The sequence below is a fragment of the Crocuta crocuta genome, unplaced genomic scaffold (assembly GCF_008692635.1).
Source record: "Crocuta crocuta isolate KB4526 unplaced genomic scaffold, BGI_CrCroc_1.0 scaffold167, whole genome shotgun sequence".
NCBI lineage: Eukaryota > Metazoa > Chordata > Mammalia > Carnivora > Hyaenidae > Crocuta > Crocuta crocuta.
In genome coordinates, this window is record NW_027532406.1 from 4,411,919 (window position 1) to 4,426,686 (window position 14,768).

At 57.3% G+C, this 14,768-nt stretch overlaps 1 protein-coding gene across 1 annotated transcript in view; it reads right to left on the reverse strand.

Moving 5' to 3' along the window:
• Positions 1-14,768, reverse strand: part of CDH23 (cadherin related 23) — a 370,961-nt gene that overhangs the window by 158,577 nt on the left and 197,616 nt on the right. The window contains exons 11-13 of the mRNA XM_077778722.1: positions 5,066-5,071; positions 3,144-3,293; positions 2,548-2,706 (exon numbers count right to left, since the gene is read on the reverse strand). Of these exons, the coding sequence (XP_077634848.1) occupies positions 2,548-2,706; positions 3,144-3,293; positions 5,066-5,071 (315 nt within the window). The remainder of the gene's footprint in view (positions 1-2,547; positions 2,707-3,143; positions 3,294-5,065; positions 5,072-14,768) is intronic.

The window sequence follows — 14,768 nt, forward strand, 5'->3', positions numbered from 1 at the left end:
CACAGCAGGCTCTGCCCCAGCCTTCCTCAATGCAAATTAAAACATTTTCCTTTTCTTCATAATTTTTTTCTGACACAACTGCCCATGAAACATTTTAATAACATCCCAGAAAAGGTCATGGAGAAGGAATTTCACAGTCCCTGAGCAGGCAGCTATAACTTCAGCTCCTCCTGCAGCAAAGGAGGTGGAAAGATCAGACTGACCCCAGGAAATGGCAGCGTCCGGGAGGCCAGGTCAGGCCTGGGTGGGTGGGGGTTGGGGTTGGCCATGAAACTCACTACCTGCTAGGAGCTGCGGAAGCACCCTGGGGGAGACCAGGAGAGGATAGTGGGTTGGGGCTGCCCAGGGGACCCTTTCACATCTAACAATCACACCTCTTGGCAGCCTTGGGAGGCCTCATGCCCATTCTGCAGATGAGGAAATGAAGGCTCTCAGAGGTGACATGGATAGACTAACACACAGCAAAGGCAATGAAAGCAGGGCCCACACAGTCTCACATGCGGTCAGGGCTCCTGCAGGCACACCCCCCTGGGACTAGAGCTTATCACTGGGTATCATATTGGCACAGCTTCACAACCTTGGGGGGAGGGGTCAGTGGGGAGGTGAGAAGGAGGTGGGCAAGGCTCACACTCAGGCACTGGAGGCTGCTCAGAGCAGCCAGCCCTGGGCAGAGGCACTCAGAGGAGGCTGAATGCATCCGTGGAATGTTCAGGAAAGCAACTGGAGACAGGGTTTGTGGGCACCGGGCTAGGGTCCATGCAGGCCCAGGGATGGCTCTGGCACTTGAGAAAACCCAGGGTGAGGACCTCTTCTCTGGTGGTAGCCCTGGAGGAGACTGGGCCTAACACACTGCCCTTGACACCAGCAACTGGCCACCAGCCAAGAGGTGGACCTTCTGCCCCTTTACACCCCACCCCTGCTCCCTCGGTGCGGCACCCTTCCCCAGGGCTGTGGGAACTTTTGAGTGCACAGTGAGACCTCCGTCCCTGCAAGAATGCCAGGAAGGAGTTCCTAGACACTCCTCAAGCCTGACACCTTAATTCTCTGCCATGTGGACCCAGGCCTGTTGGGGTGGGGCCTAAAGCACAGGCTGCTTAGGGGTCCTTCATCCGGATATCTGAAGATGACTGGGGGTGGGGGTGCTGAAGGCTCTCTTTGGGTCTGGAAGGCCAAAACCTCTGGCACTTCCTCTCTGGCTTCAAGAGGACCCATGGGGCCTCGGGCACCAGGTGACTGATTGCAAGGAGCACCTTGGTGAAAGCCAGTGGGGCCACGGGCTGGGGAAGCAGGCGGGGAGGAAGGCAGCCCTGGCAGACTTATTGTTTATGTCTGATGGCCCGCCAAGCTAAACATCTGTTTGAAATATTAATAACTGTCAGATGGGAAGGGCCTGGGGGTTCAATACAGTTTCACACCATCTGTCGGTACAGTAAACACACTTCGGAGTGGGGGGGCCCACGATCAGCAGGCAAGGTCTTGGCTTGGAGTAAGGATGGAACAAGGAATGGAAGTGAGGCCCCTGAGGCCCTCAGAGTAGGCAGGGAAGGGCAGCAGTGAACTGAACTGCATCACATTTATTGAGCATCTACTGCGGGTAAGAGCTGAGCTTGCGTACCATACATCTGCCACTGTGATCTGCTCAGCCACCAACCCTCCTTGCTCTGATAACAGAAGCCCATCTGGCATATTCCCTGTCCCATTTTCAGCCCATATAACTTGGATGCAGCGGCCCCAACTGCTGACCCCACTAGGAGGTGTGTGGCCCATCTCTGGTATTTCAGGATCATGATGATTGGTTCCAGGATAGCCCAGCAAGGAGAATCGGCTCTGGGACTTTTGCTGGAACTACTCAAAAAGAAGACTGTTTTCCCACCATGGGTGATAAATTGGTAAGAAGCAAGCCTGGGGGTGGCGGTATTCTTCTCTGCCCATGTGAAAAAGCAGCACCTTGGTGCTAAAGGCAGATTCCTGCTAAATGAATGCCTGGATACAGCCATACCTGAAATCACTTACATTTTGAATTACATGAACTGATCCTTTTTTACTTGAATCACTCAAGGGTTTGTGTCCCTTGCCATCAAGAATACTGATTGATACACATGGAGACTGGGAGGCCTCTTGTCAAAGTCCCAGCCAAGGGCAACTGGGGATGGCCAGGTACCCTTGAGGAGCCCATTCTTCCCCAGAGCCTGTGTTCAGAGAGCGAGGGTAGCTCTCCTCAGCGCCGACTGGCCCCTGTCTCCGTTAGAGGGCACTTCCAGGGCTCCTGGGCTCCCAGGCTCAGTGCCTCTCAGGGACAAGGCAGAAAACCAGTGTCCTCAGCCTAATCCTATCCTCCCCCAGGTTGGTGCTTTTTCCACAGTGCTGCCCTGACCACGAGAGCCCCATCATGGAGTCCAGATGCATTAATACACAAACACCACAGCCTCAGAGGGCTCGGGGGGGCACCCCTTCCCTGACTGCCCAGGTTTCTTGGGCAGATCCCTCTGGCTGCCTCCCCAGGGTTTCCCCCAGAGCTCGACGGTTCCATAGAAGAGTGAGACTCACCAGGACTGTCAGCACGGAGGTCCCCACGGTGACATTCTCGTACAAGCTGACGTTGTACAGTGGCTGGCTGAAGATGGGCCGATTGTCATTCTCATTGATGAGGGTGATCTTCACCTTGGCATAGCCCACGTGGTCAGGCACACTCTCATTGGCAAAGAGCTGGGTGTGCAGAGCAGGGGCCTGGGTAAGCACTCACATGCTCCCGGAGCCTTCTTCCCCGGAAGTCCCCCTGGGGTCTTTACAGGTCCTGACCCAGGGGTCCTGTCTCAGTCCCTGCCCACCCCAGGTGTGTGCTGCCATGCAGTGCCCCCAGCAGTGTTCAGAGGGCCAGGGCGGTTACTGATTCTGCTGGGGGCTGGGCTGGCAGGGGCTGGCGCAGGGAGGTTCCTTATTGGCTTCTGAGGCTATGCCTTGTAAAATTGTGCTCCATCTTCAGACATTTCCTTGTGCTCCTTGAAAATGGGGGGGTCTCAGCAGGCTTCTCAGAGTCAGATCCATAGGGCAAGAATGGGGACAGGTGGAAGGGCAGGTTTATGGGGACGATATCCCCTCCCCCAATAGCTTCTACCCAGCAAAGAAAAAGTGGGGGGCCTTACGTCAAAGTCGTAGCGGTCCACGGTCTCATAGTCCAGGGGGACGGCCACCCGGATGCGAATGTCCGCTTTCCCTTGGACAGATGTGGGGGAGATGATGAAGTGCTGAGAGTTGTTCCCCACCAGGTACACCTCAAACATGCTGTTCAGGCCCTGGGGCAAAATGGAGAAGAAGCAGTCAGAGGGGGCTCAGGAGGCCAAGGTCAGGAGCAGAGGGGCTTTGTGGGAGGTGGCTGTGGTGCCCATGGTGGGGCTTGCCTGCCCCACACCCAAAAGAGGTCTGGCCTCCTCTGGGTGACCCTGCCCCCTGTCCCTATCTGGGCCCTCTGGAAGTCTCCACCCGTTCCTTTTGCCTTCGTTTTCCCTTCGGATGCCTAAAGTATCCCCTCCAGGTGGTTTGGTTCATTTCATTTCCTGCTCCCTTCCTCAGTCCCAGTGACCCCAACTGGGGACGTCCCGCAGTTGCAGGACCCAGAGAGAGACAGAGGAATGAGGGTCAGAAGGGAATGGAGGGGAGAGAAGCAAGGAAGTGTCCCCGGTAAGCTTGGGCAGGAGAGGGCATGAGGGACAGGAAAACACAACTTCTTCCCCTTCCTCCCTCCGGAATGTGTCAATCAGGGAGAACGCTGGCTTCCTCACACATGGGATGGGATCATCCACACAGCTGAATGCAGAGTGAACCCCGGTGTACCCTACACTGGGGCCAGCTGGTGGTGGCCTGGAGGACACTGGATTCCAGGTAGCTCAGAGCGCCACGTCCTTCACAAGCTCTGCTATGGCCCAGCAGCTGAAGTTCTTAGTTTCAAGGTGTGTGTGTATGTGTGTGTGGGGGGGGGCGGGGGGGGGTCCTTCACTCTAAGTCAGGCATTTCTGATCATTCTAACAGGACCTGGGCTCATAGAGCCCTCAGATACGGCTTGGCTCATTCTGACACAAAGTGGGTGAGGTCTTCACGCTACCCAAAACCCCAGATCAAAAGAGTCAGTGGAGAAGGTGGGAGATGTGACTTACTGACTCCCCAGAGTCTGACCTGCTCAGAAATGGATTCAACCTCCATGGGGAGAAATCACCCCCAAATAAGCTTCCTTCAATGTAGGCAGACGGCTCATGCTTTGTAACCAACCAGTGGAGAGCGTTTCCTGACCCTTATTTCAGATGTTCAGTAGGTTCTGGACCTGGGCTGTCAGCGCCAGGAGGAAATGTCCCCACCGCTCATCCTGCATTGCCCAGCCCACCCCTCTGTGTACAGCTCTGTACGGCAAAGGAAGCAGGCCTCTCTAACTGGTTGTGCAGGGATCCCTTCCAGAACCTGTTCCTGCCGGGAGGGGGGCCAGCCAGGCCACCTGGAAGTCTTTCTGTGGTCAGAGGGGGATGGGCCCGGCCAGGCTGGAAAGAATGCTGTCAGTGAAGCCTGACAGTTCATGAGATTCTTATGGCCCTGGACCTGTCCCACAAATACATTTGTGGAGCGAAAGCATGTAATATGTACCCATCAGTCTCTGGGGTTTTTTTCTATTTGCAATTATAAATTGGCAAAGCAGCACTGCCAGTCTTGGGGTGCAGACAAGCAGCAGGGCATCCAGAGCCCCTGCCCCCCGCCAGGTGACTCCAACCCACTGGACAGGCAACGCTCCTATGGCCCCATCAGTTTGTGGAGTCCTCAGTTCTCCCTGGCGTGGAATCCAGCTGTCAGGTGGAGGGGATCAATTAAATGCCCGAAAGAGCACTAATAGCCAAAAGCGGCAGAGTGTGACAGCTCTGAGCAGGTGACACTAGCACCTCTCCCTCCACCAAAGGACCTGGGGGCCCAAGAAGGTGGGGGCAGGCTGAGCTATGCCTGAGCAGGTGAAGCAGCACCCTCTTTGAAGTCCCATCCCCATGATGCCCCCGTTCCCCCAGCCCCTGCCCTTCCCAGGCTCACTTACCAAGTTCTGTCAGTGGGAGTCGGTCAGTCAAAAGGTATGGAGACAGAGAAGAAGCCGGAAAGGTACGGAGAGGAGGAAGGAACCAGAGAGAAAAGATGGTGAGATCCGAGGTCAGGGTGAGGGAGAGGGGCCGAGTGGACCCCAGGAGAACACCCTGCCCCAGAGGAGTAGCCCCTTTCGTATCTGCTGGGCTATAGCCTCTGGGAGTGCAGGGTGGGGGGAGGTCTGTGCAGCCCCACACCCAGAAGAGGGAGAGGGAAGCTGAGGCAGAGAGGTCCCAGGGTGTGAACAGTGAGGGGAGACCAGGGCTCCTGAGCTCACCTGGTCCTCCCCAAGAGGGAGGTGGGTTGGAGGGGGATCAGCCGTGTCACTATGTCCTACTCCCAGGAACCTGGACCAGACCCCTCCCGAAAACGACCCCAAGCACTGTCAGGTTTTAATTTTCCTAACACAGAAAACATTAAGCCATGATACATGGCGACGTGACCAATTTTCACACAGTTCAAACGTGTAGGGGCACCTGGGGCGCTCGGTCGGTTAAGCGTCTGACTCTTGATTTTGGCCCCAGTCACGACTGTCCGTGAATCGTGAGTTCGAGCCCCGCCCTGGGCTCTGGCCTGCTTGGGATGCTCCTCTGCCCTCCTCAGAATAAACAAACTTTTAAAAACAGTGTAAAGGGCACACTTCGGTCTCCCTTTCCCCACTGGCCCAGCCACTGGAGAGCCTTCTCCAGAGGCAACCATCATCTCCCATCTGCGGCTCTCCCCCCCCAGCAAACCCATGCAAATCTGAGGAGCACTATTGTATCGAGGCCCCTCTCTCTGAGGCAAACAGCAGCGCACTACTCCCGTTGCTCTGGGTGGGGTCTTCTCACTTAAACCTGTGTCGGAGACTGTTCCAGAACCGTATAAATAGGTGCTGATATTAATAACAGCACACATTTACAGACACCTACTCTTTGCCAGACACTGTTCAGAGTGACTACAGAATAACCCTCTGTGGCTACTGTGGATTGGTGGGAGCCCCTGGGCCACAGACCGTGCCTCGGGCAGCGTAAACCCCTGTCAGAACAGGGCTCAGGAAGCTATTGGGTCCCAGCAGCTTCTCCTCACCCGTCACTCTGTGCATCCTCTCCCCACGGGCCAGAGGGCAGAGCTGAAGGAACACTGGAGATTGGGCAGCCCTCCAGAGGAAATGAGAGTTCAGAGAGGTTGAGTGAGCCGCCCAAGGTTGCACAGGTTGTTGGACGCAGAGTGAGGATAAAAACTCAGGCCCAGCTCCCAGGCCAGGGTGCCCTCCAAGCCGAGGGAAGTGGGGTCAGGGTGTCCCCCATTAGCAGCTCTAGGGCAGTCTGAGTTCCCAGAGTGAACAGAGATGGTAATGCTGAGCACCCCAGGGCTAGAGTCCCAGCAGGTGCCAGCAGATGAGGCCAAGCGGGGAAGGCCATCCTGAGAAGGGGAGTTTCGAAATGGCTTTAGGAACGAAGGGAAAATGAGCTAGAAGAGGAGAGGCTCCAGGCGGCACAAGCTCCGTGCTTATCATGTCTCAGAATCACCCTGCTGCCCACCCCCCGGGATACCTGATTGGGTGGTTTCGGGGCCTGTGAAGGTCCACTTCTGACAGGTTTCAGGGGCCGCCTGCCAGGCCGCTGCTGGTCTGAGACCACCCTTTGAGAACCACTGGCCTAAGCAAAGGCGTGGCGCAGGAGTGAAGGATTCCAGAGGAGGCAGAACGGCTGAGCTGACTTACAATGGGAGCCTGGAGGGAAGCTGGCAAGATTGCTGGGGAGAGCGGGAGGCTGGGGGACAGTCCCATGGCAGGCAGTGTCTGGAGGGCTCCGGCACTGCCTTCGTGAGCAACGGGGAGCCCCTCTAAGCTCTGCAGCAGATGAATGCTGTTTAACACGAGGAAGGTGCACTTGGCAGTGAGTGGAGTGCACGCTGGGGCAGCCTCCTCACTTGGCCATGCCTCCGCACTGCCAGGAGAGCTCTAAAAACCAGGCCCCCAGATGCCCACAGTTACTAAGTCACAATCTTCGGGGTGGGGCCCCGGGAGCCGCGCTGCACAGCCAAGGTTGAGGAGACAGCAGCGGGGCAGGCCGGGGCTTGGTGGCACTCCTAGGGATCCACAGGGACGAACAGGGGAGAGGCGGAGAGGGAGTGCTCCATCAGGCCATCCCTAAAATCACCTGGGCATCTTTAAAGTATCCCCACGCCTAGGCCACGCCCAAGACCGAGCAAATCAGCTGTGGGTGGGCTGGGGGATATCAGACCTCAGGACCTTGCAATGCTCTCCACCTTATTTGTTCGAGTGTGCATCCAAGAGTGGGGGCCTCCAGAGCAGAGCAGAGGCTCTGTGAGTGTCGTACAGGGACCAGCGGCTCGGCAGTACCTAAAACCTTGTCCGAAGCACGTTTTGGGCCCTGCCCAGATCTGCCCACGGGGAAACTCCAGGGGCAGGGCCTATCAGCATCTGGCTGATACTCCAGGAGTTTGAGAACCCCAGGGAGGGAGCAAGGCAAGGCGGGGAGCGATTCTGAGAACAGGGAAGACGGACCAGAGAGCGGTGCTGAATGGGCAGCTGGAGAGGGAAAGTCCCTCACAGGGTGTGAGGGCGGGGGCTGGAGCGGGGGGCCGGATGCAGGACCAGCGTGCAGCACAGAGGAGGCGCTGGAGCTCAGTGTGGATTCAGCCTGCGGCCGGGCAGGAGCTGGAAGCTCATGCAGGGCTGTGGCCGCAGTGGTCAGCACCCCATATATGGCTGCCCTGAGAGCCCAAGCCAACCTCCTGGCTAAGTGCCATCCAATACTCAGCCTGCCCCATTCAGAACCAGCCCAGGCAGCCACGCCCTGTTGGGACTCTTGGCTTGTGACTGTCAGCCCCTCGGGATGGGACACGTGTGTCACATTCACCCAGTTCACTATTTAACTGCAGCCCTCCAGACAGACAGCTTCTGTGTATCAAGCCCCAACGGCGTGGTTCAGGCGACCTAACCAGACTCTTCACGGACGTCAGCGTCCGTCCATCCCTTTTATGGAGAAGGAAAGCGAGGCCGGGGCAGGCAGCTTATTCAGGCCTCTGAGCTGCCAGAGAAGGATTTGAATTTGGGTTTGTTCTATCTCGGGCAGCATGAAGTCTCAACAAGCCAGCTCTGGAGAGCCCCCTCCCACTGCAGAAGTTGGTCCCAATGCAAGCAAAGAACTGGCCCCAGAGGGAGGGAAACTGCGGGCCTCCAAGAGGCAGGAGGGAGGCCCAGGGGAAGGCTCCTCTGCCAAGGTCAGGGAGCCCAGGCTGGTGGAGGGGTGTGAGCCTGCCCCTCCTCGCTCACTGCCAGGCTCAAAGGAGGAGGGCTGTTCACCGGGGCTGGGAGGGCGGCAGGAGGCCCTCTTGGAGCTGTCGAGGGGCAATTTTGTTGGGAAGGGAGATAAAGAGGAACATCAAAAGGAGACCCAGTGCGTGTGGAGAGGAGGCCGGTGGATTAAATTCTCTTCCAGCTGGGAGAGGCGATGAGAAGGCTGATAGCCCGCAGCCGCGGGTCCCGGAGCCGAGCTCTCCCCGCACCTAGCTGGGGCGCCAGCGGCTGCCTGCGGGGCTGCAACAGCTCGGCTCTATTTGTTTAGTGGAAGGGGGAAGGACACAGGAGATCACTCCTCGCTCCCCCCGCCGTCCCCACCCCGTGCAGCCAGCCCTGCTCTGCTCCTGGTGACTGAAGGCTTGCCAACCTCCTGCGGAGGGCAGCAAGCCATTCGGGTCCCGCCCTCCTTATCAGCCGCTGCCAGAAGGGGCTGCCCCCCACTTCGGCTCCCCCCAAACCTTGCCCCCCCACCTCCCGCTCCTTGCAAGCCTTGCCTCCTAGCGCCCCGCTCCTAGTCTCTTTGCAGCTCCCACAGCCAGCGGACCCACATCCAGTCCCAAGGGTCACCTGATTCCACGAAGTGGCCCAGCGGTGTTTTCCCGACTAGTCACTGCAAGCTTAGAAGGCGCGGGGCCCCTCTTAGGGCAGCAGCTCCCAGAATGCTCACGACCCTGGGAGGGCCCAGGGTGGGGTTACATTAGCAACAGCTGCACATGCGGGGCCTTTCCTTCCTCCAGGATGCAGATTCAGGCAGGCCCTGCCCCCGGCTTGCACGTGGGTGGGCTGGCTGACTCCTGAATACGGCTTCCCTTGGTTGTCACCTGCAGGTTCTAGACACTGGCCCGTCCCTCACAGACGACCTGGTCCCCAAAGGGAGGAAGGCCTGGCTCGGCCCCCAGACTGCTCTCCTGCATGTGAGTCCCGCAGATGCCTCCTTCACAGCACTTGCTTGGTCCTCTGCTCCCTTCGGGCACCTCCCTGCCAGTTCGCCCTTGGAGAGGCTCCTCTCTCTCTGCTGTCGGTCAGGGGAGTAGCTGTGTGGTGACCAAGAATGGGATGCAGTAGAGTGAGCTTCAGACTGGGGAAGAGACTCTGTCACTTTCTAGCTGTGTGACCTTGGGCAACTCACTCTCACTCCTGAGCCTTAGCTGGTTCATCTGCGAAGTGGCAGAATAAGGCACACCCACAAGATTCAGCAGCAGAGCCATCTCTTTGTGCTGTTTTGTTTTGGTGGCAACATGAGTTGTGTTTTCTTACCCAAGACAGGAGGCTCTCCTATAAGGAGCTTTACGTGCTTTTTTTCCTTTGTACCCCTAATGCTATGGGTACCTCACCTTACCCTGTGCGCCACCCTACACCCTAGTAGGGACCTTAATTCCTTTCCACGAAAGAGGAAGGTCCAGGGTCACCTGGGCCAGGGTGGGGGCCATGATGGGCCAGGGAAGGCTAGCAAGAGCCAAGGTCTTTATGTTGGGGGTGGTGGGCAGTGTTGTGAAGCAGGACAGAGAAGAGCCAGGGAGCTCTGTGGGCTGGTGAGACACCCTGAGCCTAAGCTGGGAATGGGGCTGGTGCCCGGATGCACCCTGACGTTAGTGCCACGCTCACAGGAGCCGTGTCCAGGACTCAGACCTGCCAGGGAAGAGCCCCATGGCCGGTGACTCCAGGGTGGGGAGCCCTCAGCTTCAGTGGGAGGCGGGGTGGTAAAAGCACAGCCTCCAGGGGACTGGATCTGGCTCCAGATCAAGGCACTGCCCTTTCCAGCGGTGTGACTTTGTACTACAGATCTTACCCCTTCTGAGCTTCAGGTACCTAATCCACAAAATGGGAAGCATGAGGGCCACCTGGTAACATTCTTGTTGGGTGAGCTGCAAAACCCTGGTAAAGTGCCCAGGACGAAGCGAGTGCTTAGTAAGTAAGGGTGGTTATTCTTGTTCTGGAAGGGAGTGGGGGAGGGGAGGAGGTGGTCCTAGGAAAGGGTTGATTCTAGACATTAGACAGGAATGAGAGGGGCAGGCGGACAAGGACAAAGGCTTGGATGTGTGCAGGGGTGAGTGGATGCTCCCCCCACACACATATACTTGGGCTGTAAGTCTCCCTTCTCCCCTGTGCTCTGTGGGTCTAATCCATGCTATCGAGCGGCAGGAAATCAAAGTCCACTGAAAGATGGATTCTTTATCCCTCCTTTGTCAGCCTTTCACTTAATTAACCCCAATCAGACATGCCAATGTGAACCTTGGCAGGGCAGGTATCTAGGCACCCCTTCTGTCACTGCTTCTCCGGATGGTCCCCTACACCTAATGGGGGTACCATGCTCCTCTGGCCAGTCCTGTGTCCAGCACACCAGGCTGCCCACGGTGATGTCGGAGGCCAGGGGGCAATGGGAAGGAGCCCTGTGGTGGCCACGGCCTCCATCCCCTACATCTGCCTCAATCCCTGGGACCCTCCTGTTTCAGAGTCCGGGAGAACGGATGCTGGTGGCCCCTCCTTGCAATTCCTATGTACAGCAGCCCCCTCTGTCTCCTCACGGTCCCCCCACCCCACACCCTGTCCAGGAACAGGGCCCCAGCTAAGACCACGGCACATGCTTGGTAGCTCCGCCTTGCCTCTCTCTTTCTCCTGCATTCCAGGCTTGTCCAGCCCAGAGCCTCAGTTTCTCTGCCCTGGGAGCGGGCTGCCTCTCAAGGCCACATCAGGTGAAGGGCACTGCCCTAGTTTCAGGCAGTCAGCCCACCCAGACCCTCCCTCCCAAGCTCCTCTGTGGATTGGACCCTTGAGCAGTGTGGACAGGAACCGTTTTCCCTGGCTCGGCCATTCGTTGTCCCTGGGCTTCTGTTTCCAGATCTGCAAGCCGGGAGGATTCTCTAAGGGCTGTTCGTGCCCGTTGTGCTTCCCTGGATTGCTTTCCACTCCTGCTGCCGCTGAAGGCCTCTCTCCACTTTCTCCTCTGCTCTTGCCTTCTCTGCCCCTCCTTCCTCTTCCTTCACCATTTCCTCCTTTGCTCTCCTCTCTTCTAGCCCTCTTCTCCTGGCTCTCCACCCCCCACCTTTCTCTTTTCCAGTTCTCCTTTTCTCTTCTCCTTCCTCCTCCTTCACCCCGCCTGTTTCCCCCTCCCTCCTCCTCTCCCTCCTCTTCTCCTCCTCCTCTCCCCAGGTTATCTGCTGAATTCCACACACGCCTGCACAGACGGGATCAATCCAAGGCTGCCTTGCCTTCAGCTTATCTCTGCTCCAAATGATTGATTTTCCCTCTTTAAGAGTAATTTGCTGGTGAATTCCATGTATTGCAAAAACCCCTGTGAAATCTAATTCAATCCGATCGGCAGCTGGCACTTTGGGGAAAGAATACTAGAGAGCTGTCAATTTCATCGTGCGGACGTGTGTATTATTTTGCTCACAGGCAAGGGCACGAGTCAGGCAGGTGCTCCTCACCTGGACGTGCACACACCTCCCCCCCGTCCCTCCGGAGGGATCCCGTCATCGCTGGCCCTACAGCCCGCCTCCGCTCTTCTGGGAAGTGAATTATAATGTGCACTGGGTACTCGCATTAAGGTAAATGAGGGACAGGTGTTTTCACATTGTTTTCTGACTTTGCAGCCCACCGCCCTGGTGCACTGTGGGAATCTCACACCTCCAAAGCCCAGCTACACCTGGCCACCTGTCTCTCTTCGGCATCCCAGGCTTGTGTGGCTCAAAGCCTCAGTGTCTCAACCTTGGGGGTGGGCCACCTCTCAGGCCTGCCCCTAGGCAATCAGCTGTCCCGGTTTGCTGGGGCTCCCAGGATGCGGGACTCAAAGTGCTAAAACCCAGGCACTCGCAAGCAAACCAGGAGAGCTGGAGGCCAACCCCATGAGGCACGTCTGGGGGCCCAGCAGGATAAGCTGTCCCCACCGTCAGGTGTGGAGGTCGCGCACTTGGTATGGAAAACAAGGCTCTGAGCATCTGAGCCACCCACCCCTGTGTCCTACACATGCTCCCCGAAGGCTGCACCAGCGCCCATGCAGCTGACACACAGGAACGGGTCCTCTGCCTGTGAGGATGGCCGCACAGCCGACCAAGGGCTCTTGCTCAGCCCTGGTGACCTTTGTGCTGGGAGGGTCCTATCTTGGAGGCATCCCAGGTGCTCCCTAGGTCCACTGGACACAGCAGAGCTAACTGTCCCTACCCCCTGAGTTGGAACCGGCCACTCTGGCTTCATTGCTACGCTCCAGGTTAATAGGCATTTCTGGTGGAATCGAAATCTTGGGGCTGTACTGGACGTCTAGGTGTCAGAGGAATCAGCCCAGGGAGTACTAAGAGAAATGAAGTGGCTTTGGGGGGACTGGCCAGGAGGGCTGGGCTCACCTGAATAGTGCTTGTGGGCATGGCTGAAGGGCAAGCTTTATGTGGAAGGCCCAGGGGACCACAGGGACCCTTCTAGGCCACTTGGAAATTTATGTGCACAGAACAGGGGGCCATGTAGGGTTTATGACGTCTGTCCGGGCTCTGAGCTCTTCATTCAAGGAGGACGTGTTCCATCCCCAAGGCCCCAGATCCCAAGATTCCCCAGACCATGCACCCCTCCTCCTTTCCACCCTCCCTCCTCTGAGGGACCCTGTTTGAAAGACACATGCCCCATGTGGAAAGTTCCCCAAGGCCTCCTTCCTTCCGCCCGTGCCTGCCCCCAGGCACGCCTCCCAGCACTGGCGGCCACGGGGTTCACGTCAAGGGCTACAACTCTGATCAGAATCTGCCAACTTGGACCTCACCCCATACCTGGCTTCAACTCCTGCCGTCCCTCGTTCCGCCGGCAGACCCTGCACCGGAGTTTTGGTTGGGACTGGGGCAGGGGGCTGAAGTAGGGGGTGAGTGCTCTCAGATGTGCAGGAAGGAGGGTCCAAAATGCGGGGGGGAAAAGAGTGTGCATCCCAGTCTGCCCCAAGCCCAGAACCGTCCCTCTGGGGACCTGAGGGGCAGGGCTGCAGCGGGAGGAGGATGAGGGGGCATCAGGCCCTCAAGGGACAAGGAGCAGGGAGGGGTCTGTGCAGAGCTGAGAGCTGGGCTTTGCACTCAGCAGCTGCCTGGCGCTGTCTATTTACCATGCTAAAACTATTTCCCTGTTCCCACAGAGACAGAAATGTGTGGCAAGGCAAAGAAATCTAAATGCCTTATGGAAATCGGGAGGGCACACTGCCTGATGCTAATCACACCACTTTGTATTCCTCTGCCTCTCTAACTGTGAGTCAATCTCNAGGGGAGCCCCTGGAGCTGACAAGCTCTATGACCTCAGGCAAACTGCCCTTTCTGGGCTGCCTTTCAAAATGAGGGATTCCATCGCCTCAGGAGGTCCCCCGAGGGGCAGAGCTCAAGACTGTAGTGGCTGGTGCACCTGGTGTCGGGGGTCTGGGTGCCAAAAGGGAGGAAGTGAGTTCATCTCCCCATCCGAGCCCTCTGCTGGGGAGGTCCGCCCAGCTTTGCATCCCCTTCCCGTGAACAAAAACATCACAAATGCCCTAATGGATGGGTCCTGGGCTGGGACATGGTGCTGGACCTCAGGCACAGGGGGGATCATGCGTGGTGACAGTGCCGCGTGTCACTCTCAGCAGCCGCTGGGCATCCCAGAAGTCTGACCCTGGCATGGCTGCTCCTATTTGACACAGTCCACACTCAGGTCAGGCACGAAACAACTATATTGAATGGACAAAGGACTCAATGCAAGAATCAATGGGCTGCGCGTGTGTTTATCTGTGAATGTGGGGGTGTGAGGAAAAAACCAGAAGACAGAGATAGGAGGAAGGCTGGGAGGGGTGGGGAGCAAGAGAGAATAGCAGATTCAAAGAAAAAGAGAGACAGAGATGGACATGTAGGCAATGGTGGGTGGAGGGTGCTCATATGAGAAAGCCGAGGTAAAGAGACCAGGAAGGCCCGGCCACTGCCCAGCAGACTGGTGGCAGATGATGGTAGTTTCCTGTCCCTGGGATTCCAAACCCTAGCTGCGTTGCAGCCCCGGCCTCTCCCACAGACCCCGTATCCAGCCCCTGCCCGCCTTGCAGTCTGCCCTCATCCTTTGTTGCTGTCTTCACTCTCCTGGTGTCCAGATTAACCAACCTAAAACACCGCTCTGAGGATACCACTTACGCTCAAGAACCATCGATGGCTCCCGCTTGCCTGCTGAATAGGTTCAAACTCATTTTGGCACTCAAGGCCCTCTAGTCTCTCTTTTTGGCTTCATAGGGGGTACACATTACATACGAGCTGAATGAAATGACAGTGGAGAGAAGGATGGCGTGGAGTCTAAAAGCTCACCAGTGGTGCTATTTAGGCTGCTACCTTTCACTTCATCTTTTTTTATGGGGGTGGGGGTAGAGGTAGGG